The sequence below is a fragment of the Stegostoma tigrinum genome, chromosome 7, assembly GCF_030684315.1.
Source record: "Stegostoma tigrinum isolate sSteTig4 chromosome 7, sSteTig4.hap1, whole genome shotgun sequence".
Classification (NCBI taxonomy): Eukaryota; Metazoa; Chordata; class Chondrichthyes; order Orectolobiformes; family Stegostomatidae; genus Stegostoma; species Stegostoma tigrinum.
The window spans coordinates 54,940,822-54,965,674 of NC_081360.1; the positions used below are offsets into that span (position 1 = coordinate 54,940,822).

The window sequence follows — 24,853 nt, forward strand, 5'->3', positions numbered from 1 at the left end:
CAAACCCCCACCCATATAGCTTCACTGGACACTCTCCCCAGAATATCCCCTTTAAATGCTGCTGTGATGTTTTGCCTAATCATAAAGTCTACTCCCCTTTCTCTCTTGCCTCCCCTTCTATCCTTCCTATAGCATCTATACCCTAGAACACCGAGCTCAGTCTTGTCCCTCCTTCAGCTGTGTTTCTGTGATAACTATGATATCCCAGGCCCATGTTCCCACCCAAGTCCTGAGTCCATCTGCCTTACTTGTCAGGCCTCTTCCATTGAAATAAATATATTTTAATTCATGAGTCTTCCCTTGTTCTCTGCCAAACTCTTGCTTGCCTTCTATATTTGACTTGATCTCTTTAACTTCTGTACCAGTTTTAACTTTTCTTCTTCTGTCACTGCTGTTTGGGGTTCCAATGCCCTCTCAGGCTAGTTCAAGCCCTCCTGCTTTATTTGGTTGATATGTGAAATAGGTGGGCAGTCTGTTAAGCAAAGATTTGGCAGATATGCTTGTTTCTGCTGGAATTTAGAAGTATGTAGGATCTTGAATGTTCTTAGCTAGGTGGACGTGGCAAGGAGGTTTCTTCTTGCAGTCAAGCCAAATCGAGGAGGCACTGTTTTAAAATTAGGGACATTTTTCATATCACACAATGTTCTTTCCTTTTAGAGGAAGTGTAATTTGGAAGTCACTTCCCTAGGGTCGCTGTATATTTTTAAAGAACAGGTGGACAGATTCTTATTAGACAAGGAAATAAAGAGTTACGGGGGTAAAAGAAATGTGAAATGCAAGCATGATCCAGAGGCTGGATGGTTTAAATCTGCTCCAACTTAGTATGTTGCTAGGACTCAACTGGTTTCCCCCAACCTAATGATAAGGAACTTGCCTCGCTCTCTTGTGGTGCAGATATCGCACCCTTGGACCAGAAATCCTGGGTTCGAGTCCCACTTGCTCCATAGCTGTGTAAATAACATCACTGAACAGGTTGATTAGGAAAATAGGTCAACAAGAAAAGACACAAAAATACATCCTTCCTCTCTCAAGCGTTGATTCTGTCGGTGTAAACTCCTATTTTGCAGACCGTGGTTACTCACCGTCTCCCAATACCTGCGAAACTCCCTGAACCCACAGAGACACACATTACACACCTTTGCTCTCCTTCCGCTCAGGTTCTAAACGAATACAACAACACCTTCTCTACAGGCTCCCGGAACGAGCCGAACAAGGTACTCCGAACTGTCCCGCCCACGTGCGCGCGCAGGTGGCTATGCGTTTACGATGTGCGCCCGCGCGGAGGCTCGGGCGGGTGTGAGCTGCGTGCGCGCGCCCCGGGGGGAGGGGAGATGCAGGGCGTGCGTTACCCGCTGTTCGCGCTCTCACCTGCAGCACGAGGAGAAGCGGTTGGAGCCGCAGCGCTGGTCAAGCCGCAAGCTGCTGCTTACCTGCACCGGGTGTGGGGGGAGGGGGGTTGAGAGAGAGAGAAAGAGAGGGAGGAAGGGTTGGGGGACTGTACCTGGTGTGTGCATCGCCGGCTAAAATCACCAGCGAACATTTATCCGAGGAAGAAACAAGAGATCTAGCCAGGGAGTGAGAAGACTGAGAGAGAGAAGTGGAGCCTGCAACACCATCAGAGGCTGCGAATGCTTGATTTAACTTGGTTCAACAACAGACAGTCGGAATCTGGGCGAAAACAAAAAGTAACATGGCACGGCAGTAGAAATGTTAGAATCTGGATAAACTTTTTTTTCTCGGGGGGGAGATCCGAGGATTTCTTTTGCAATAAAGACCCCGCAATTAAAACCGCGCAAGGCTGCATTTGGAGAAACCACCCCGGCAGAGGAGGCAAAAGGAGGACGATCGCCTACGAAGCGGGTTGCTGCAGATCGAGAACTAGTAACAATGCTGTTGTGCGCATTTCCAAAGGGGCAACGAATTGGGATTTCTTTGTGTGACACTCGGAGCTAGTTCCCCTTTCCTTTCGTTTGTTGGGCAGGTAGTGGCTGGGAGCGAAAGCACTCACATCGAGAGAACCAAGTTAAGGCTGTCAGAGTATAAATCTGGCCAGTTACCCATATTATGTCCGCACTTCGAAGAAAATTTGGTGACAATTACCAAGTAGTGACCACCTTGTCCAGTGGCTCTGGATTTAATCAGCCTCCCAAGAAAAAGAGGCAGAGGTTTGTAGATAAGAACGGGCGTTGTAATGTGCAGCACGGGAACCTGAGCGGCGAAACTAGCCGTTATCTTTCGGATTTATTTACCACGTTAGTTGATTTGAAATGGCGCTGGAATTTGTTCATTTTTATTCTCACATACACGGTGGCTTGGCTCTTTATGGCGTCGATGTGGTGGCTAATTGCTTATATCCGCGGCGATCTCAACAAAGCTCATGATGAGAAGTACACCCCTTGTGTTGCCAACGTCTACAACTTTCCTTCTGCCTTCTTGTTCTTTATTGAGACGGAGGCCACCATCGGTTACGGGTACAGGTACATCACTGACAAATGTCCAGAGGGGATCATTCTTTTCCTCCTTCAGTCCATTCTGGGCTCCATTGTGGATGCATTCTTGATTGGTTGCATGTTTATAAAAATGTCTCAACCCAAGAAGCGAGCAGAGACGCTGATGTTCAGTGAACATGCGGTGATTTCCATGAGAGATGGTAAACTGACTCTGATGTTCAGAGTAGGAAACCTCCGAAACAGCCATATGGTGTCGGCACAGATACGCTGTAAATTGCTCAAAGTAAGTGATACTCATACAAAGACAACGTGTGTTTCAAATGATCTGTGCATATGTTCCAGATATCCAGGTATCTTACAGTGTTTTTGCGTTTTGTACACCTTTACCACAAGGATAGAATTTGGGAAAGGTTTGATTTTTTGGGTTGCGTGGGCTTCTAAAAGATTATCTTAAAATCGACATCACAGAATCTTGTCAGGGGCTGTTTTAATGTGGCTGAGACCTCAGTACATATTTTCTGTAACATGCGGGCGGGGGTGGAATTATCATGTTCCAGCTAAATATTTTCATATCGATGTTACGGGGTAGTTCATTTGGCTCATTACTTGTCATGTTTCCGCTTCACATTCATACTACTTCACTGCGGGTCTCCAAACTATTAATTACTGAGCTGGCAATTTATTTCTCCTGGTTGGGAGAAAGAAATCGGTGTCACCCTGCCGCCCCTCCCAAAAAAACCATGTCTGCACATAAGAGATTCCGTTAAAAATCTTCCCATTGAGGGTACGGTGGGAATTCACTGGGACCACAGGATGCCGGGAGCAAAAGAAACTGGCAAATCAGAATCTATCCTACCCTGAAATTCATCCTGAACCCCCGTTGGTTTAATCCGTGTTAAAAATACACACATGTTTTCAAGTGTTTTGCACACGGAGCTCAAAACCCATTGGCGCACTAACTATTTTGTCCCTATGGATACAAGTGGATCCGGATACTAAAATCATAATTAGCCAACTGATTTTTTTTCTTGCTTTTCTACCCACTGGTTTTCAGACAAGTTGCTTAATAATAGTCAGGATTCTAATTTAGATTTACAAATTGACACAGCAGCTAAATGCCATTCCGCCTGTAAGCATCGCAACCAATAATGAAAACGATGGACTAACAATTGAACTGGGGGCTCCTTTACATTTAGATCAAGTTGTGGTGCGAATGCATCGGTGATTACTTGGATATTTTTGTCCTCAGAGAAGAAATAATCAGATTCCGAACACACTAAAATGAACATCGCTCCAGTATTTAACTTCTAATACAAATTCAGTTCTAGCTTTTAAATCTCTTTTAAAAAAAATATATATGGTTACATTTACTGGCGGTCTTTGAACTGTCGAATCGATTGCAGAATACTATAAAGCGAACTTTAGAAAGAAGCGCAGGTTAATAAAGTTATGCCACTATTGTATGATCAATGACCATTTCCACGCCCACCCCCAAAAAGCGTTCAGATACGTGAAAGGTAAAAGATGTGCAGAGGAACTGGTTTAAGAATACGTAGGTATTTTAAAAGACTGACCATGGTTTGTCTCACTCTTTGGGATTCAGCTGTCGCCGTTGTCGACAGTCATTGCACTTTAAACTTTGAAGTAGTTAATTGTTTGTGGTGTGGCAGAAACTTTCTCCGCAGATGGCACAAGTCGGGCAGCATGTAGACCATTCACGGTTGCTTAAAATGCTCGCATAAGCAGACCATTCTGAATTAACGGAGAAGATTTCCCCAAAGACGAGTTTTTATTCTAAATACCTAACTACAAATCTAGTAGGATAAATGCAGAACATAAGGTTCTTCGGTTAGCGATTTTACTCACTAAGGAATTGAAAACGCCCAAAAAATAATCTTCGATCGATAAGTGAACATCTTAGAAACTAGAATGTAAGCTTAACACGCTTTATACAGGAGTGAGTAATGTTTGACCGAAGCGCATTTGCGAATTAATACTTTCAGGATTTAACAGTTAAGGTGTCGAAAAATAATCGATGATTTTCTGGATGGTATGCAGACTGGAACGTATTCAGGCGCCATCTATTACGTGATTCTGGCAGAAAATGTTATGATTTCCACTTAAAAGTAATGTAATTCTTCTTGTTACACACAAACCCGTTCTTTAATCTGGACCATTGGACATGAATCGAAAACGTTTTCACTCAAATTATTGATTGTGCAGCGGGTTGGCGGTGATGTAAAGCGCTTTCACTATGTCTTGACGAATAGCTAGTCCAATGTTGATGTCTTCTCTCCACGCTTGTCTAGTCTCGGCAGACGCCCGAGGGTGAATTCTTGCCCCTCGATCAACTAGAACTGGACGTGGGATTTAGCACAGGGGCAGATCAGCTTTTCCTCGTCTCCCCACTCACTATCTGCCATGTGATTGATAGCAAGAGCCCTTTCTACGACCTCTCCCAGCGATCAATGCAAACGGAGCAATTCGAGATAGTCGTTATCCTTGAGGGAATCGTCGAAACGACTGGTGAGTGAAACGACCTGCACATTCAACAAAGCTTAAGTGCCAGCGAATCCCTCTGGGAATCGCACTGTGATCAAGTAACTGTAGAAGGAGCTAACGTTGTGTGATGGAACCACTAAAAATCAGCGTGGAAACGCAGGACATACCTTAGTTGGAACATTAATGCTGCAGATATGACGAATCAAAAAGGAAATCAACAAATTTAAAATTTATGGTAATTAGTATAAATCAGTCAACCAATTATTTATCATTGTGAATAATCAAAAATAATTGCAGCATGTCATCAGATTCAGGATATTTAAAAAAAAAGGAGTAATAGATTTCAATTTTAACTGAAAGCTAACTACAATACCAATGGGCATAGCCCTTTCTGAATGTCTCCACAAATTAATACTTTTTAATATCAAAATATTGCTACAGGCTATAAACCAAGTTCTACCTCATTAGTTCAAGTTTCAATTACTTACTTTATCAGAAAATCAGCATGGCTCTTAAAGTTTAATTCATGAAAAAAATAAATAGAGACCACAAGTGATGGGAAGATTATTGGTGTTACTTTAAGCCTTTTAATAATTTGCTTGAGTTCTACCATTTGATAATGTTGTTTGGTTTTGCATTATAAATGCAAACTGGTTTTGAAACACCCACAGTGTTCATAAGTAAGCTTTATCATGTTTCTGAGTAGCTTTAGGACTATGATTAGATGAGATACTTTGTGGGATTTTGTTTCCTTCAGAAGACAGAACAAATGGATTTGGGAATCATACATTTTAAAAATATCTTACATCAGCTTGCAGGGAGGAAGGTTTTATTTCTTATTCAGCAGGTAGAAGATTGATGTTAAGGAACCTTAAGTGGAATTCTTCAAAATTTAGAATGGTATTAATTGGAATAATAATATATTGTTTGAAACACTGCAAAGGGGCATTATTGCCACATTTTACAGTAGATGTTAAAGTATGACTGCTTCATCTATCCTTTTCTGAAAAATTTTTTTTAATTATTGCAGTCAAATATGTGACCATTTATTTTTCAATGCAGTAATACTTGCTTTAGAATAGTCGAAGTGGGATATTTGGACATTGTGTTAACTGTTTGAATCCCATTATTCCATTAATGGCAATTTCAAGATGATTGTTTCCACTATGTGAATTTAAACCATTGTGTTGTAATGATGTTGCATACATATGATGGAATCTTATGATAATATTTAGTTTTAGCATTGTAATATTTGTGTAAAAAGTATATTTGCCTAAATAATAATGTATGACAAAGGCACGCCATCTTTATAGCTGCAGTTGTTGGACGCAATGTACAAGACATGATTACTCATGCAATGTCTATCATTGCTTTGATTACCTTGATAAAATTTACACATGGGCACCAATATTCCCCTTAAGATACACAGGCGCATGGGCACATGGCTATGCTGCAATCTGGAATGTACTGTGTTGTACAGTAGCAGTGTTCCTTTTATGATATGTTTAAATACGATTTCATGGCAATTTCATAAGGACCACTTAGTGCAACAAGCCAAGCACAAAAGAGGGAAATAAAGTGGACATTGACAGGGCTAACTTATGGCTTCAAAAAAAACTACCAAGGGAGAAGTTTAGTCCTATGCACCTACATCCTGTGATCTGGCTTGGATTTTGAAAACATGTTAGGATACATTCTTCTTTGCTTCAAATCCAATGTGCATAATTCTTCTCAAATCTCAGGACTTTTTAAAAACTCTCTATGTCTCCCTATGCCAGTGATGTCTTTTCTGCACTGTGTGCTTTTTATGTGCTTATGCATTTTATTGTGAAGCCTGCTTTTATCAGCACCTTCCCTGCTGCAGTATAATTCAGATTAAGAACTTAAAATGGGAATTCTTGATAGTAAACTTAGGTATTCCACTGCTGTAGCACTGCATATTGTTTATTTGGTGTATGGTGTCGTTGCATTGTCAGTCCATATTCAGATTTTAAGGTTACAATGGTTGACTTGTCAAATAAAAGGCAGCATTATGCTTGCTTCTCCCCTCTCTATAAACATTTAGAATTGATAGAAGCCCACATTTTGATATTGGATGTTTCAATTTGATTCAATGCAATGTAATATTTCCAAATACTGCATTTCAAATAGTGATAACATTGATTCATTTGTGTTGAATAAAAGCTTAATCATTTTGGATTGGTATGATAATTATTCACTTGATCTGATTTTAGTTTAAAAATCTGCCATCATTTTCTATTGGGCACTGTGTAGATAGTACTATTCTAAGTCAGTTAAATAAATTTGCTTCTCCTGTTTGATTGGTCAGAATTGAAAAGCTTAAAAACTTTTGCACGATCAACTGTGCTTGCAACACACTTGGTTTGATTGAGAGAATTGGCGAGAAATGATTTACCTTAGTTTATAGAGTGATGTGGTATGAATTATTCTTTAAGTCAAGACTTGAATGATTCCCTTTGCCAGCTGAGAAATGCTGAGTGAAACTGAAATATCCCCTTAATAATATCGAAGACATCAACATAAACCACCCACAAACTTCTTGTGACAACTTTCTTAAATGTAACATGTAGATAAAGGCTTAGGATTGTATAACCTGTCTTCTCTACTTGGGAAATTATTGTGTAAAACAATGGGAGATTCAAGGAAAATTTGTAAACTAGGGTGGATTGTAGTACATATCAATACATTGTTGAATGATGTTAATTGATGTCTGAAAAATTGAAAACACAAAATAATATTGTTTATTAGTTGAATTGTACTTCTCAAATGTCTACATTTAATTAGTCAACAATGTGTCAATATTAATGCAGCACTGTGGGCTGAATTTACACATTTTTGACAAAGCTTTTTTCAAGTCAGATTCATAGCAACCAATCCACCATAGGCCATGTTGATCTTACTCATGCAATCTTCCATTTTTCATCTTATTAATTATACAATCCATCTCTTTGTTCCCCATCTTGTGGAATCAAGGGTGTGAGAGGCAGCCATGTTTGTCAATAACTGAGCAACGTTCACCCCACTGAAGCTCCACGACACTTCAGCTGTGCCCTTCTATTGTGGTCTTTCAGTGTTGTCTCTGAGGAAATGGTCTGATAAACATCATATGGCTACTCAGTTGGCTGTTAGAGTCCTGGAGCTGCCGGTGGACAGGGTGATAGAGAGGAAAACACTGTTGTATCCTGTTAACCTGCGAATGAAGCCATCACACCAAACTCACCCAGCCTGAACTGAGATTGCAGCTGGGGCAGTGTGGTGTGCCAAGTGAAATTCAAGGCACTGTAGTGTAGAAAGAAGGTTAATGATCTTCTGCTGTCTGTTATGGACCAGACCAGATCCTCCAAAGTGCATTGTGAAGATAACGAAGATCCCAACTTTTTTTTTAAGACAAGTTCAAGGTACTGTATTCCAGATATGATTCAATTGGCCCAACACTAAATATTAATCAAAACACACTTTATTCTTCCAACATACAGCAACATAAATTGGCGTAACTTTACTCAGTGGAAATACTGAAGATAATACATGATTTAACCACTAATCATCAACTATTCAATTTTAGGCAGTATCCCAAAAACAAACTCTTTAGTAAAAATGAAATTCAGCAAAATAATTATTCTCACATGCTGTCCCTTCAGTCTAGAAGAAACACCAAAAGAAACAGCCTGCCCCTTTTTGACTTTTAAGATGAAGTCTTGCTGTCTAAGACTTCATTCTAGCAACAGAGAAATTGCACTTCTGGCTCTAACAGTCAACAGAAGGCTTTTCACTGATGGAAAGCAAAATTAAAAACTTTCCTGGGTCTTGTGATCCCTGACCCCACCCACTCATGACTCTTACACTATTTAAAAGAAAATCACCCAGGGAGGTCCAAATACCTGTATGAAGGAGATATTTCAGCACCACTGTGACAACACCCCTTTGCAAGAGAAACAAGATAGAACAGATCTCTTAAAGGCACAGTACAGTCACATGTTCAGAACAATAATTGTGACCATCTTCTCTCTGCTACCTCATACTCAGAGGGCCACCACTCTTTCCAAGTCTGCCACTGCACATGCCTATCATCAAGGCTCACAGACGACATTTCTCTTTATTGCATGCATCATGCACTTGTCCAAATGTCTTCTAAATGTTGTAATTATACCTGCATTTACCACTTCCTCTGGCAATTCATTCCACAGATGAACCACCTTATGTGTGAAGAAGTTGCCCTCAGGTTCCTTTTAAATCTTTCTCCTTTCATCTTAAAAATATACCCTCTAGTTTTGAACTCCCCTACCCTAGGGAAAAGACCTTTGCTATTCACCTTATCTGTTCTCCTCATGATTTGATAAACTTCTATAAGGTCACTCCTCAGTCTGTTATGCACAGGGAAAAATAGCCCAACCTGTTCAGCCTCTCCTTATAACTCAAACCCTCCAGTCCTGGCCACATTCTTGTAAATCTTTTCTGAATCACTCCAGTTTAATAATATCCTTCCTGTACACAGTATTCCAAAAGTGGCCTCACCAATGTTCTATACAACCCCAACATGACATTCCCAGCATATATACCCTATCATCTGAGCAATGAAGGCAAACATGCCAAACACTTTCTTTACCACCCTGATTATCTATGACACAACTTTCAAAGAACTATGTACCAGAACCCATGGGTCATTATGTCTGACAACACTCCCCAGGGCCCTACCATTTACTGTATAGGTTCTACGCTCACCAAAATGCATCGTCTTGCATTTATCCAAATTAAACTCCATCAGCCACACCTTCACCCATTGGTCCAGTTGATCAAGATGCCTTTGTAATCTTAGAAAACCTTCTTTACTGTACACTATACCACCAATTTTGCTGTCATCCACAAACATATTAACCGTGCTTCTTAAGTTCAAATCATTTATACAACTAATAAACAAAAGTGGACCCAGCACCAATCCTTGCAGAATATCACTGGCCATAGGCCTCCAGACCGAAAAACAACCCTCCACCACCAACCTGTCTCCTACCGTCAAACCAATTTTGTATCCAATTGGCAAGTTCTTCCTGAATCCCATGTGATCTAACTTTACTAACCAGTCTAGCACGTGGAACCTTGTCACAGGTCTTATTAAAGTTTATGTGGACAATCTCTATCATTCTGCCGTCGTCATCTTTTTTGGTCATGTCTTCAAAAAACTCAACCAAGTTTGTGAGACACGACTCCCCATGCACAAAGCCATGCAGATCATTCCTAATCAGTCCTTACCTCTCCAATTGTATGTAAATCCTTTCTCTCTGAATCCCTTCCACCAACTTACCTACCACTGATATCAGACTTGCTGGTCTGTGATTCCTCAGCTTCTTCTTACAGCCTTTCTTAAGCCTCTCCCATTGTCTCATTGCAGGAAAATTTGGTTCATTGCCCAAACAGAAGTCTCAACCAACTGATGTACGTGTAATCTCTGCACTTTTTATACTTTAACTACAAGGCTGATTGTGCAGTCCCCTGAACCATAATTGGCTGATCTCCTGGACTGACTGTTGTCTCTAACTCATCATCTTCCTTATCCCCACTAAGTTTGAGTCCACTTTGACTTCCACCCATGGCTCCTTGGTTGAAACACGTGCAGTGTGTTCTCTGCATAAACTGCTGGTACATGCTGTAAATGTGACATTGATGTAACACAGTATTGTACAGCACCATGTCCACCCTTATGCCTGTTTAGTGCTCCAAAATCATGACAAGCTACCTCTTCAGGTCATATTTCCAGAAAGAACCACAGGCCATAGAGGCTGGCAGCCTCCAAGTAAGTGCAAAATGAGTGAGCACTAACAGTTAAAGAGCCAATGTATAGGTGTATGAAATGCGTATTTGCACCTGCACACAAAGCAACCCAGCAGAAACACACAAGGCATAATTGTCCCTGAACTCCAACATGATGCCCTGAGGGCCCGGAGTGGCGTGTGAGTTTGTTTGAAAACAGCAATGATGTTGGAGTGAGGCTGGTAGTTTGCTAATGCTGCCTTGCTGGAACAAATTTTGGAGAGGGTGGTATCAGTGGAGCATGTAAGGATGTTGTGGTGAAGATGGAGTTGGATGAAGGCCTGGAGGAAAAACAGCGAGCTGCTGCTCCTAGGTATATTCTGTGACATTTGTGTTGGGAATTGGCACTGTCCAGTTTTTCAGGAAGGAGAAGAGAATTGCTAAATAGTGTGAATTTAGCTAATAATGAGATGCATGGAAATAAAATTGTTACTGCTCATTAGCACAATTCAGAACTAGCTGAAAATTGGAATACTTTTTTTTAATTGAGAGTGATTTTTTTCAATTTTACTGTACTTTTTCAAATTTCTCTCTATACCACAAGAGTCGAAACTTCTGCCCTGAATATTAAAATGTAGACTTCCTGAAATGAAACACGAGAGTAACCTTGTGTTAGTATTTAAATATTTCTGAAAAGCGTTGCACTTTTCGATTTCTCACTAGAATTATATAATGTTGAAGTCATTCATAAACAGTTCTTTGATTTTTAAACATTGCATTGTATTTAATATGTTATATCATTATAATTGGTACCCAAATTAAAGAGCTATCTATCCCTCTAATGTACTGATTGGTTCTGGATTAATGTCAAGTGCAGAAACTAACTGTGAATTATAGTAGAGATGAATGTCTACTGTTAAGATGAATGTTACCATCAAGTAATAAGTATATGATTGCTCATTTACAAAGAGTGATTCAGCTTGGGTAAAGTAAGTGTATCGCACAGAATACATAAACACTGTAAAGTCTGAAAATATTTGATTGTTCTGTGTTACAGCTATTGGCTTCACAATAGTAACTCTTGAAAGAGCAGTGACAGATGCCAAACCTTTATGCATTATACATAGTTTTTATTTAGGCAGAGTTTCAGTTACTCCTCTGATTTTCATTTGTATATTGTGTATTCGCTCTATGTTAGATTTACAAGTTCCCTCTGAAGTTAAGTTATGCTGTACTCCAGCATAATTCTGGAAGATGAAAATAATCTCAGTCTTGTCCACTCGGAACTGACTTTGGTTATAATCCTTTTCCCTGTTCCATCTTCATTTTAGACACCTCATGCATGCTTGTCTCCAAGTTTATACAATCCATTAATTCTGTCCGTCTTGGTTCCTTGTCCCCACTAAGTTTGAGTCCACTTTGACTAGTTGATAATTCTCAGTAGTTTCTCCCATCTAGTCTTCAACTGTTAATTTTACTACAAAATCCACTGACAACTATAATAATGTCTATCCATGCAAAATCTACACCACTCAGGTCCTTGCCTCAATGTTTGCTTCCCTCATTACACCATTCCTAAAGTACTGATTTTCCTCCTTTAAAGTTGCTACATTTACCACTGCTTAATGAATGTCTTGAAATTCAACTTACCTTCTATCTTTTTGAGGTCATCCATTGTGCCATGACCAATAATCACCAACAGTTGGGAGACCAACAATTACGACCATATTCTGATTTAATACCTACAAATTTTTAAACGGATAGAAAATTAACAATATTTCATGCTCATAAGTAACATGCAATGCTCTAAGGGTAGTCACTATCTTTTATGTTTTATCACCCAAAGTGAATTAAAAAGAATTTACGTTTGTGCTTTCAATGGTATCCAAAATTCCCCTAAAACACACTTTTCTAAATGTTTGTGCATGGGACCATTCAATTCTATTGTGCATTTACAGCATTTGTAAAAATCTGCTTGTGTTATAACAAGAGCATGAAGGACTAAATGCATTTGTCTCTTTCTGGATCTTCTAGTGTTCTTAATCACATGCTACCTCTCCTGTATGTTGTTTGATTGGCTAAACTATGCGTCTTTATATTACCACTCTGTAGTCCTAAATATAATCAATTATTTCTTCACTTTATGGGGTGGCATGGTGGCTTAGTGGTTAGTACTATTGCCGTGCAACACCAGGGACCTGTGTTCAATTCCACCCTCAGGCAACTCTGTATGTGGAGTTTGCACATTCTCCCCATGCTTGCATGGACTTCCTTCAGGTGCTCTAGTTGTTTCCCACAGTCCAAAGATGTGCAGCTTAGGTGGATTGGCCATGCTAAATTGCCTATAGTGTTCAAGGATGTGTAATGTAGGTGGGTATTAGGGGAATGGGTCTGGGTGGGATGCTCCAAGGGTCAGTGTGGACTTGTTGGGCCAAAGGGCCTGTTTCCACACTGTAGAGATTCTGTTTCGTTCACCAACTTTTGTCATGGCTTACTCCTGTGACATTGCATTCTTCTCGCAAGTAATGGCTGCATTTTCATCCGCATTTCATCAGTGTTCTCACCCTCTTACAGCTTATCTATATACTGTGCTTCCTTTTGGCATCAATTTTCACAAGCATGATTCCATATAGACAACCTGATCACTACACCTTTAATTCTCCACATTCAATTTGATTCCACCAGTTTCCTGCATATAAAAGGAACAAGAGCAAGCAGGAAACAAGAAACTTTTTTTTTCACTTTGAGGCATCAAGACGTACAAGATGCAACAATTTAGAGATACCAATGGCCCTCCAGAACCTCCTACCCTCCCCTTCCCTCTGACTCCATTCCTTCCCCCAACCCCACCTCCCGTCGTGCATTCATTGTCCCTCCTGACCTTCTGCTGTCTGATGCTGAATGTTCTGTATGTAGTAAAAGTCTCAGTTTTGTCCCTCTGTGTCCCCACCTTAATGAATTTCAGGCAAAATGTGACGTTGAACTCTTATTCCATCGTCTTCTCCTCCATGCCCATTTCTTTGGACAAGAGTCTCTCTCCCCGCCCTCTCCCCCTTTGCCAATCTCCAACACTCTCCCTCCACCTGGACCTTTCTCTCTGGCCTTTACCCGCACTTGATCTGTTCATTCAGAACTGTTGATGTGATATTGGTCACCTCAATTTGTCTGCACCCCCATCCATTCCAACCTATCCTCCTGGGAACTGACTGCTCTCTGTGCTCAAATCCAACCCTACTTTGTTATTAAGCCTGCCAATAAGGGTGGTTGTTGAACACTGGTGGACCAACTTCTACATTGCAGAGGATGAGCACCAGCTCTCAGACATCTCTTCCTATTCTCCCTCTGGACTATGACCTGACGATGGATAATCAGGACATTGTGTCAAATACAGTCACCAACCTCAATCCATCTAGTGAACTCCCCCCACTGTTGCCTCCAAGCTGATAGTCACCCAGTCGTACACAACTTGCTTCTACTTCCTGCCCAAAATTCACAAACATGACTGCCTGGGCAGACCCATTGTTTCTGCCTTCTCCTGCCTTGCAGAACCTATCTCTTCCTACCTTGACTGGGTCTTTTTTCCCCTTGTCCAGTCCCTGCCCCCTTCCATCCGTGATTCCTCAAATGCTTTAGGCCAGTTCTGTAATTTCCAGTTTGCAGACTCCAGCTGTCCCCTCTTCACCATGGACATGCAATCCCTTTACATGTCCATTCCGTACTAGGATGGCCTCAGGGCTGTCCGCTTCTTCCTGGAACGAAAGCTTGAGCTGTACCCATCCGCCACCAGTCTCTGCATGGTCGAGTTCATCTTCACCCGGAACAACTTTTCTTTTAATTCCTCTGATTTTCTTCAGGTCAGAGGGGTGGCCTTGGGTGCATGCATGCAGCCCAGTTACGCCTGTGTCTTTGTGGGGTATGTGGAACATTCCTTGTTCCAGTCCTATTCTAGCCTCAACTCTTTCTCCACAATATCGCTGATATAATCAGTGCGACCTCCCTCTCACACCCAGAATTCAAAAAGTTCATTGATATTGCTTCCAATCAGGCGGCATGGTGGCATAGCGCCGCACAGTGCCAAGGACCCAGGTTTAATTCCAGTCTTGGGCGACTGTCTGCATGGAGTTTGCACACTGTGTCTACGTGGGTTTCCTCCGGATGCTTTGGTTTCCGCCAACAGTCCAAAGATGTGCAAGTTAAGTGGACTGGCTAAGCTAAATTGCTCATAGTGTTAAGGGATGTATAGGTTAGGTGGATTACTCATGGAGAACGCAGAATTATAGGGATAGAGTAGGGGTCTGAGTGAAGATGGGATGCTCTTCAGAGAGTTGGTGTGGACTTCTCAGGCTGAATTGTCTGTTTCCATACTGTAAGGATTCTGACCAGTTTTCACCCTGTTCTCTTCACTTGATCCATCTCTGAATTCTCTCTTCCCTTTCTCAACATGTGCGTTTCCATTTCTGGGGATAGATTGGCCACGGATGTCCACTATAAACCCACCAACTTTCATAGTTAGCTGGAATAAACAACCTGGCAGCCTGCTTCCTGTAAAAACTCTACTGCATTCTCCCAGTTCACCCATCTCTGTCACACTTGTTCCAATGACTTCAACTTCAACAAGGGAGCCTCCGAAAAGTCCACCTTCTTCCTCATCTGAGGATTCCCTTCCAGTGTGGTCTCAGGGCCCTCAGCCAGATCCTCCCAATCTCCTGCACTTCAGCTCTCACCATCTCTCTTTTCTCCCGCAACAACAATAAGGCTCCCCCTTGTCTTACCTACCATCCCAGCAGCATCCACATCCAGAGGATTATTAACTGCCATTTCTACCTCCTCCAGTGGGATGCCACCACCAGACAGATATTCCCCTCCCCTCCTTGTCAGTCTTCTGCAGGGACTGTTCCATCTGGGGCAACCTGGTCCACAATTCCTTCACTCCCAACCAAACCGGCCCACAGCCCCATGGTACCTTCCCTTGCAACTGCAGAACATGCAACACCTGTCCGTTTGCCTCTTCCCTCCCAAGTATTCAATGGCCCAAACACACCTTACAGGTGAAGCAGCCTTTTACCTGCACTTCACACAATCTAGACTTCGACATTCGTTGCTCACAATGTGGTCTCCTCTAAACTGGGGAAACAAAATGTAGACTGGGTCAACGCTTTTCAGAACATCTACGTTCTGCTCACAATAAAGACCCCAAACTTCCAGTTGACTGCCACTTCAACAGATCGCCCTGTTCCCTGGCCAACATCTCTATCTTAGGCTAGCTGCAGTGTTCCAGTAAAGCTCAGCAGAAGCTGCAAGAACAGCACCTCATTTTCCACTTGGGGACTGTGCAGACTTCTGGATTCAGTATTGAGTTCAATAACTTTAGGGTTTGAGCTCTCCTATGTCCTTACACAGTCTGCTATTACATACGACCCATTGTTAGCCATTAACAGTCCCCATCAACAGATATTCACCTTCCCAGCTGGATTGTTTTCAATTCCTTTATTTGTCTAACTGTTCTTCTGTCTCTTTGGGCTGTGTCTCTACCTATTGGTTTATCCTTACCCCCTCCTTCCACCCTATCTTCTGCATATAAATCAACATTTTCCTAGCTAACATCAATTGTGAGGAAGAGCCACTCGACCCAAAATATTAACTCCAATATCTCTCTGCAGATGCTGCCTGACCTGCTGAGCTTTTATAGCAATTTCTATTTTTGTGTCTAATTTACAGCATCCACAGTTTGTTTGGTTTCTAAGAACAAATAGGCATAGGTTCAAAGTGATCTGCAAAAGAAGCAATGGTGAAATAGTTAGGGTATGCACTACCTGGAAGTGTCTTAGTGGCAAATTCAACTGAGGCATTCCAGAGGGCATTGGGTAATTATTTGGATAAAAGAAAAGTGCAAGAGTATGGGGAAAAGCAGGTGAATGACGCTGTTGGATGTCAAAGATTAATAACCATTTCACAGAAGAATTTTCTCCTCATTTGTTATCTTGAGGCCATCTTGTTACTGGTGTCATTGTGTTGTGAATTGAAACCCCTACTTTCCAAACCAACCTTTGAGCAATGTCTTTAATTTCCTAATCTTTCCATATTCTTGGTCTTATGCACATTAGTATGTGGCTCAGGTAACCATCCAGGGATTGTAAGCTTTGTTCTGCATTTCAATATGGAACCTTTAGAACATCATTTGTAGTTGTTTATTCTTTCAGGGCATCTGTGTGTCATTGGAGAGAGTATGATTTGTTTCCTATTCCTGACTGTCCATGAAAAGATGTTAATGAACTGTTTCCTTTAAACACTGCAGTCATTGGGATGTAAGTACATGCACGGTGCTGCTAAGAATGGAATTTCAGGATTTTGACCTAGCAACAGTGAAAGAAAGATAATATAGTTCTAAGAAAGGATAGTGTGTGGTTGAAAGGAAACTTATTGGTAGTGCTGTTCCAGTGTATCTGCTCCTTCTTCTAGGTGGTTTCCGAAGATGTCTAGTCTCCCTGCTACAGGAAAGATGTTGTGAAACTTGAAAGAGTTCATAAAAGATTCACAAGGATGTTGCCAGGTGTGGAGGGTGTGAGCTATAGGGAGAGGCTGAATAGGCTGGGGCTATTTTCCCTGAAGTGCCAGAGGTTGAGGGGTGACCTTATAAAATCATGAGGGGCATAGATAGGGTGAATAGCTAAGGTCTTTTCTCCAGGGTAGGAGAGTGCAAAACTAGAGGGCATAGGTTTAAGGTGAGAGGGGAAAGATTTAAAAGGGACCTAAGGACAACTGCTTCACTCAGAGAATGGTGCATGTTTGGAATGAACTACCAGAGGAAGTGGTGGAAGTATTACAGCATTATAAAAGACATCTAGATGGGTACATGAATAGGAAGGGTTTAGCAGGACATGGGCCAACTGCTGGCAAATGGGCCCAGATTAATTTAGGGATATCCTGTCAGCATGGATGAGTTGGACCAAATGGCCTGTTTCCATGCTGCACATCTCTATGACTCTATGATTCCATATCATTAATGGGCATTTGATGAATTGCCACAGAGTATCGCATATTTGGCATACACTGCTTGCCACTGTGCATTGTGGTGGTAAGTGAATTTTTAAGGTTGTAGATGAGATGGCACTCAAGCAAGCTGTTTTATCGTGGATAGTGTTGAACACCTTGAGTGTTGTTGGAGCTGCGCTCATCCAGGTAAGTGGAGAGCATTCCATCATACCCCTGACTTGTGGCTCATAGAGGGTGAACAGGATTTGAGGAATTAGGATATAGATGCTTGCCTCAGAATTCTCATTCTCTGATTTGTTCTCATAAGCACTGTATTTATATAGCTGGTGCAGTTCAGCTTTTGCTCAGGGACAACCTCTAAAACCTTGAGAATGGGGGATTCAGCATTGGAAGTGTCATTGAATGTCAAAGGGAAATGGTTAGATTTTCTCTTGTGGAGTTGGCCTTTGCCTGACACTTATTTGGTGCAAATTTTATTTACTGCTAGCTCATATCTAAATGTTGTCCAGATTTTGCTGCTTATGCACACACACTGCTTCAGTATCTGAGGAGTTGCAAATCACGTAATCAAAGGATGGTTGCAGTGCAGGAGAAGGCCATTTGGCACATCGTGTCTGCACCAGCTCTGTGAATGAGCATCTCACTTATTGCCATTTTCCCATCTTCATCCTGCAACGCTGCACATTGTTCCCTTTCAGCTAATCATCTAATCCCCTGTAAATGTCTCAACTGAACCTACATCCACCAAACTCTCATGCAGTGCATTCCAGACACTGTTTGGAATGAGGTAATTAGAATTGTAACTTAACTAAATTGACATCTAACTTTTACATATGCATGGTGCTACTCCTGGCATGTGCTTCTGTACTCTTCACTGTAACAGAGTTGATCCTTGGCATGATGGAATGGCAGAGTTGGGAGTATACTGGGCAATCAGTTTACAGATTGTGGTTAAATACAGCTCTACTCCTTTTGATGACCCACAATGTCTCATGGATGCTTAGTTATGAGTTGCTAAATCTTTTTTATGTCTATCCTATTTGGGATGATGGTAGCTGCACACAACATGATGAAAGGTATCCTCAATGTAAAGATCGGACTGTCTCCACAGGAATGATGCAGTGGTCAATACTACCAATATTTTCCTGGCCAGAAGCATCACTGACAGGTAAATGGTAAGGATGAAGTTAAGTTGGCCTTTCCCCCTTGTTTGTTCCTTCACAACCGCTGCAAGCTGCTGACCTTTTAGGGAAGGAAACTGCCATCCTTACCTGGTCTGGACTACATGTAACTCCAGACCCACAGCAGTGTGGTTGACTTTTAACTGCCCTCTGGTCAATTAGGAATGGGCAGTAAATGCTGCCTAGCCAGTGATGCCCGCATCCTGTGAATGAATAAACGAACCCTGCACAGGGATTGAAAGAAGAGGACACAATACAGTAGGCAGCAGGGTACAGGCTACCTTTGGCCAGTGTCAACCAATTAAGTGGATGTCAATAGAACTACCATCCCTATCAAAGATAGTGGCTCATCTCCAAGAGCTCCCAATCTAATCAGCTGACGGCTCAACAGGTGCAGTTGAGTTGGTTCTTGCTGAGGCTGCTGTATGACAATGGAAGTGGGTTAACCAGATCGAGGTAGCAATAAGTAGGAATGCTTCTCAGTAGGTATTACTGTGCCCTGGGTATAGTCATTGCCATCAATGAAATTGCTCCATGGGAACCCACCGGATCAAATGGTAGGTTCACCCTGCAGACAAGGATAATTCTTTTGAATGGGGAATAGAAAGAGACATCAGATGTTTGTAAACACAGAAGTAATGGGTAAATAGAAAGGAGATAGTACGGAAAAAGAGAGACCTGCTCCACTTGGACAGGGCTTCACTTGAACTGCAATGGGACCAGTGATTTGGTGAGCTGAAGGATGGTGCACATCACATAACACCTTCCCATGCCATTTCGCCAGCCACCCTGCTTCCCAAATCGCTTATAAAATTCATTACCTCTTTGACCATAATTTTAATCATTCTTCTTAATCTTTCTCACCCACACAGTCACTAGTGTGAAACACATTCATCTTGTAAACACCGGGAGACATTTCATGAAGTGTGTTATCTAAATGGGAAGAGCTAATCAGCAGATATTTCAAAAGAGATTATTTTAAAATGTTATCAGCATATTTCAGGAAGATTTTTAGTCAATGCAGTACTTTCATATCTTTACCAGATGAGGTCGCCATTTTTGAAGGAGATGGAAGAATGTACTGGCCCCACAAAGTAATTCAGGGGATTAGTTCTTGACCTACACGTAAAAGTTCAAATTTATTACATTTCTTGACACCTCTTCCTATTATATAAATTATGTTTTAATTGTTGGCATTCTAATAGACTAAATAAACTCTCAGTGATAATAGGGAATAGCAGGGAATATGATGAATGCTGCCAAAAGTATAGTGATGTACCTTGGATCGCAATTTGGCCTTTTTCTTTAAATTAGTGTCTTTTCTAGGTTAAAATGGTATCTTCTTGTTCTGCATCTGACGACAAACTAGAGGGTAATTAGTCCTAAATTACAATGAACTACCAGCTTGTGGTATTTTCCCAGATGACCAATTTGGGTAATTTGTGGTATTTGCCACCTCTACCAGTATGTAATACTGGGTAACGGTTTGAGATAATTCACTGTCATAATCCTCCTTTGTTTTTGCATGATCTTTGGCACATAGTGATTAGTCAAATAGGTACACTACAGTAGAGTATCCACAGAACACCTACTGTTTTAGATAATAAGCATGATAGCAATAAGTATAATTTTATTTGGTCAGAAACAATTATATGGACATTGGGGACTTTGTTATGGACTAGACCAAGCCTGCTCAAAATATATTAAGAAGATAGCCTAGACATTGAATTTTTCTAATTTTTAAAGGCAAGTGTCCAGGATGCAAGTTGATTGTTCAGGCTTGAAGCAAGAAACACTTTATTCTCACAATGTTTAAAACCCAAACAAAATAAGAATATAAAAAACTAGCTTAACTGTAACTGTATTGACATACTTCACAAGGTATATATGTAAATTACCTTTGATCAGCTGTTCTAAGGTAGCAACATGCCAAAAAAAAAACCTTTGAGAGGGGCAAATTCAGTAAAATAGATTGCCTCGCATGCAACGTTTCTCCAGTCCGGGAGGAAAGAATATCAAGCGAAAATTCTGAGCAAGAGAGAACTCAAGCATTTTGCTGTAGCAATGAGAGATGTATAGCAGCTTTCGAACCTCAACAGCTACTGAAAATAAAACTCAAATCCTTGCTTTGTGGGACCTTGACCCCACCCCTTCATGCTGCCTTTATTGTTCCAACTTTTAAAAAAAACCAAGGCCTCATAAGTTGTTTACTTCATTGGCTTGGAACAGACCACTCGCAACCTCTGTCTCAACCTCTGTTCATTTAAAAAAAAGACAAAATATACTTCTTAAAGCCATCATGCCATCACAACTTGCACAGATATAACTACTCGTTCTGAAAGCCAGAAGTCCTTGGTTCCTCCCACAGATAGTACATGATGTCACAATACATGGAGCCAATATAACATGAATATTAACTCTTCAGAACCAATACTTTATACATCACTCCAAATTTTTAACACCACAGTTGACCCATAATGCAATCGTATCTATATCTATTTTACATTTATCTTACCTGTCCCATATCCTAGAAGTGTCTGATTTCACGAACCTACACAGTCTGGATGTTTCATGATTTTCTTAGACTTAGAAGAATGATGAGTCTCTTGTTTGAGTACTGTTGACTCTGTTTCTGATATATGGATCATTTCTCTGCTGGAGGATGTTTTAGCTCCTAGATATCCATTGCAGATGACTTTGTTCTTTGTAGATGTCATTATTGATCCATCACCTCATCTGGAAAACCCTTAATCTCTTGAATTTCCTGCTTTGAAGCCAGATGCTGTGTTGAAATAAATATTTTATTCCTTGTAGTTTGCTGAATTTTTGGATCAATCAATTGCTAACTAATTGGACGAGGTTTTTTCTGCAGAATTCTGAATGCATGGATCAGTCAGTTTCTTCTTCTTGACAGTGCCCTTGGATCTTTGCATGCTAGTCAGGTTTCCATGGAATAATATGCAGCTCAACTTCCTTGATTTATTGATCAGTCCAGGTGTCTTCACTTGCCCATTGATGTTACTTGACCAGTAATACAAACCTTTCCAGAATCTCAGCCATCTCTCTCAAAGATGCTGCTGCTGTAACATTGCTTGAGTTGTTCGGAAGAAGTCATATCAGTCTCAAAATGTTAATTTTGTTTCTCTCTCCACAGATGCTGCCAGACCTGTGAATTTCTCCAGCATTTCTTGATTATTTTGTACCCAGTCAAAAGTTCCACACCAGGAGAGTTTGATTAGAAATCATTATTAGTTATTCAAAACTGAGAAAGTGAAAGATCTCATTTGTGTGGCAATTTAAGATTCACTGCTCACAGGACCCCTGAACAAAAGGCAGATTTGATAGTGAAGGGAACTATCTTTGCATTTTGGTTAACTGTAAAGTGAAGGTGCTGGGGAATAGATAGATTTTTTTTTCAGGTATTTCAGAATTTTTCAAACTGAGTTCTAAGTATGTAACTTAGATTGTATTATTTTAGTTTCATTTGTCATGTGTAGTGAATTTCAGTTTTATTGTTAAAACCAACTGTGCAGACATATATGCTTATGTTACGATGAAACACACCACATTCAAAAACAAAATATGACTGAGTGTGCCACATTTCGTTCTGGGATCTAACTTGTCTTGTAGTAATATCAAATGGGATCAAATAGCTTGCTGAACCTGCAAGCTAGCTATGAATAACTTAGAAACAAGGTCTCTGAGGTTTTATTGTAAATCAACTCTTTCCAATCCATTACCATTTAAGGAATACTCGGAATTTTCATTCCTTTTACCAGAGTGGATAACCTCACGCTTATCCATATTATATTCCATCTGCCATGGCTTTTGCGTTTTCACTCAACCTGTCAAAATCCCCTTATATTCTCCTCATAACTCACATTGCCACTCAGTGGTATTCTGCATTTAGAGGAAGCCAATTATCAAGAAAATTATAGCTCAGGAACAGGCCCTTCGGCCCGCCACACCTGCGCCGATTATGTTGCTGATTCCTATTGCACGGGCTGCAGCACCGACTCATCACGGAGAAACAAAATGAATCTGTTTCATTTGTCACAAATGGCTTCGGTCACAGTCTTGATGCATTTGTGAGTGAATCATTGAGAAATCCTACGCAGGTGCCTCATGGCTGTCTGGAAGGAACCTGTCACATAAATGTTCGGTGCAGCTCTGATGTTGATGGCTGCCAGGATATGTGGCTAACCTCTCCTTCAGGTCACGGGTCCCACTTTAACAGTTGACCTAGTTCAGTCAGTGTCCTGGGATATCCTCAGCCTGCACTACCCCTGTGTCTCACTCATCTGGTGGAAATGTTACCACTTACAAAAGATTCCACCACATCTTGAGGGGTCTTCTATCCTTAAACTTGACATGTGGTGGAGGCTGTTCGGCTTCAGTGACAATTTGCTGCTGGTCCACGGCTTTGCTGGTGCATCTGTTGCTCCAAATCTTCATTACATGGCAGCATCAGTGACTGTTACAATCACTGTGGCTGGGTCCATCAGTCACAATCACAATTAATCTGTGTTGAGGACATAAGGAACACTGAGAACAGTGAACTGTTGCATCCCGTACCAATAATTACTTAATGTACACCTCAGTGGATTGAGGCATGGAGCATTCTGACAAGGAGAGCCATGCCCTGAAACATCTTAACTGTTTGACATAGGACGAGTGCGCCTCCTGTCATATCATAAACAGATAGCTTTAGAGTCTAAGTCCTGCATGCGTACAGACCCCTTCTGCTGACCCCACTTCACCCATCAAAGGCATCATCATTGTATTTAAAAGAGCCTTGTATTATACTTATGTGTTGTATTGGTCAGAGATTCAGTTCTGTGCCTCTTTGTACTCCAGGATGTCATGCATTAGCTGTGTGCATTGTGACCCCCAGGTTTTTCATTTCAGGTCATCTGTGATTACTTCTGTTTCACAGGAATGTTAATCTGCAGTTTGCAAGGACCAATAACAAGGTTGACATTGTGTCGAGGTGCCAGTGTTGGACTGGGTTAGACAAGGTCAGAAGTCATACTTCACCTGACAAAAGAGCAGTGCTTTGAAAGCTTGTGATTTCAAATAAGTTTGTTGGACAGTAGCCTGTGCCAGGTGACTTCTGACCATGGTTGACATTAGCTGTGACTAGTGTTTGCACCCACATTCTTGTATACTATGCAGATTTCGTGTGCACAGTTTCATATGTATGTTTGCAGATTCTGTGTATCTGCATTCTGCAAATATTTGTTTGACACAACTGCCTTTCAAAGGCCCTCTTGTCAGTCAGAAATAGAGCTCATTTTCTAGCCATGAAACCGACATTGATTGTAGCCATTTTCCATCCACCGGACACTTTTACAAATCACAGAAGGAAATACAAGTGGCATTGGACACTGAGATTACTAGGCTTGACCTGGTCGCAGGTCTTTCCTCTGAGTCTCTATGTCCTTTTCTACCTCGTATTTCATGGACAGTCCTTGACTGAATAACTACATGTCATTGCCCTCCATGTCGAATTGAGACTCCAACTTTGTTCTAACCCACTGAGCCCTATTACTAGAGGACTGAGAACAGTATAGTACAGTACAGGTCCTTCGGCCCATGAAGTTGTGCTAACCTATTATTCCACTCATAGATCAAACTGCCCTACATACCCTTCATTTTACTATCATCCACGTGCCTATCAAAGAGTCGCTTACATGTCCTTAATGTGTCTGGCTGCACTACCAATGCTGGCAGCGCATACCAGGCGCCCACTACTCTCTGTGTAAAGAATCTACCTCTGACATCTCCCCTATACCTTCCTCCAATCACCTTAAAATTATGACCACTTGTAATTGTCATTTCTATCCTGGGAAAAAGTCTCTGGCTAGCCACTCTATCTATGTCTCTCATCATATTGTACACCTCTCATCCGTCTTTGCTCCAATGAGAAAAGCCCTAGTTCCCTCAACGCTTCCTCATAAGACT

General features: G+C 41.2%; 1 protein-coding gene and 1 long non-coding RNA gene across 4 annotated transcripts in view; one reads left to right on the forward strand and one right to left on the reverse strand.

Moving 5' to 3' along the window:
* LOC125453836 (uncharacterized) overlaps positions 1–1,238 on the reverse strand; it is a 41,102-nt gene extending 39,864 nt beyond the window's left edge. The window contains exon 1 of the long non-coding RNA XR_007247868.2: positions 1,137–1,238. This is a non-coding gene — a long non-coding RNA (uncharacterized LOC125453836). The remainder of the gene's footprint in view (positions 1–1,136) is intronic.
* A 51-nt stretch (positions 1,239–1,289) lies between these two features.
* LOC125453835 (G protein-activated inward rectifier potassium channel 1) overlaps positions 1,290–24,853 on the forward strand; it is a 264,116-nt gene continuing 240,552 nt past the window's right edge. Inside the window, exons 1-2 of one of the 3 annotated variants that reach the window (XM_048533841.2) lie at positions 1,290–2,733; positions 4,760–4,976. In XM_048533841.2, the coding sequence (XP_048389798.1) occupies positions 2,065–2,733; positions 4,760–4,976 (886 nt within the window). In that variant the 5' untranslated portion in view covers positions 1,290–2,064. The remainder of the gene's footprint in view (positions 2,734–4,759; positions 4,977–24,853) is intronic. The other 2 variants (XM_059647281.1, XM_048533840.2) reach the window with 2 other exon arrangements.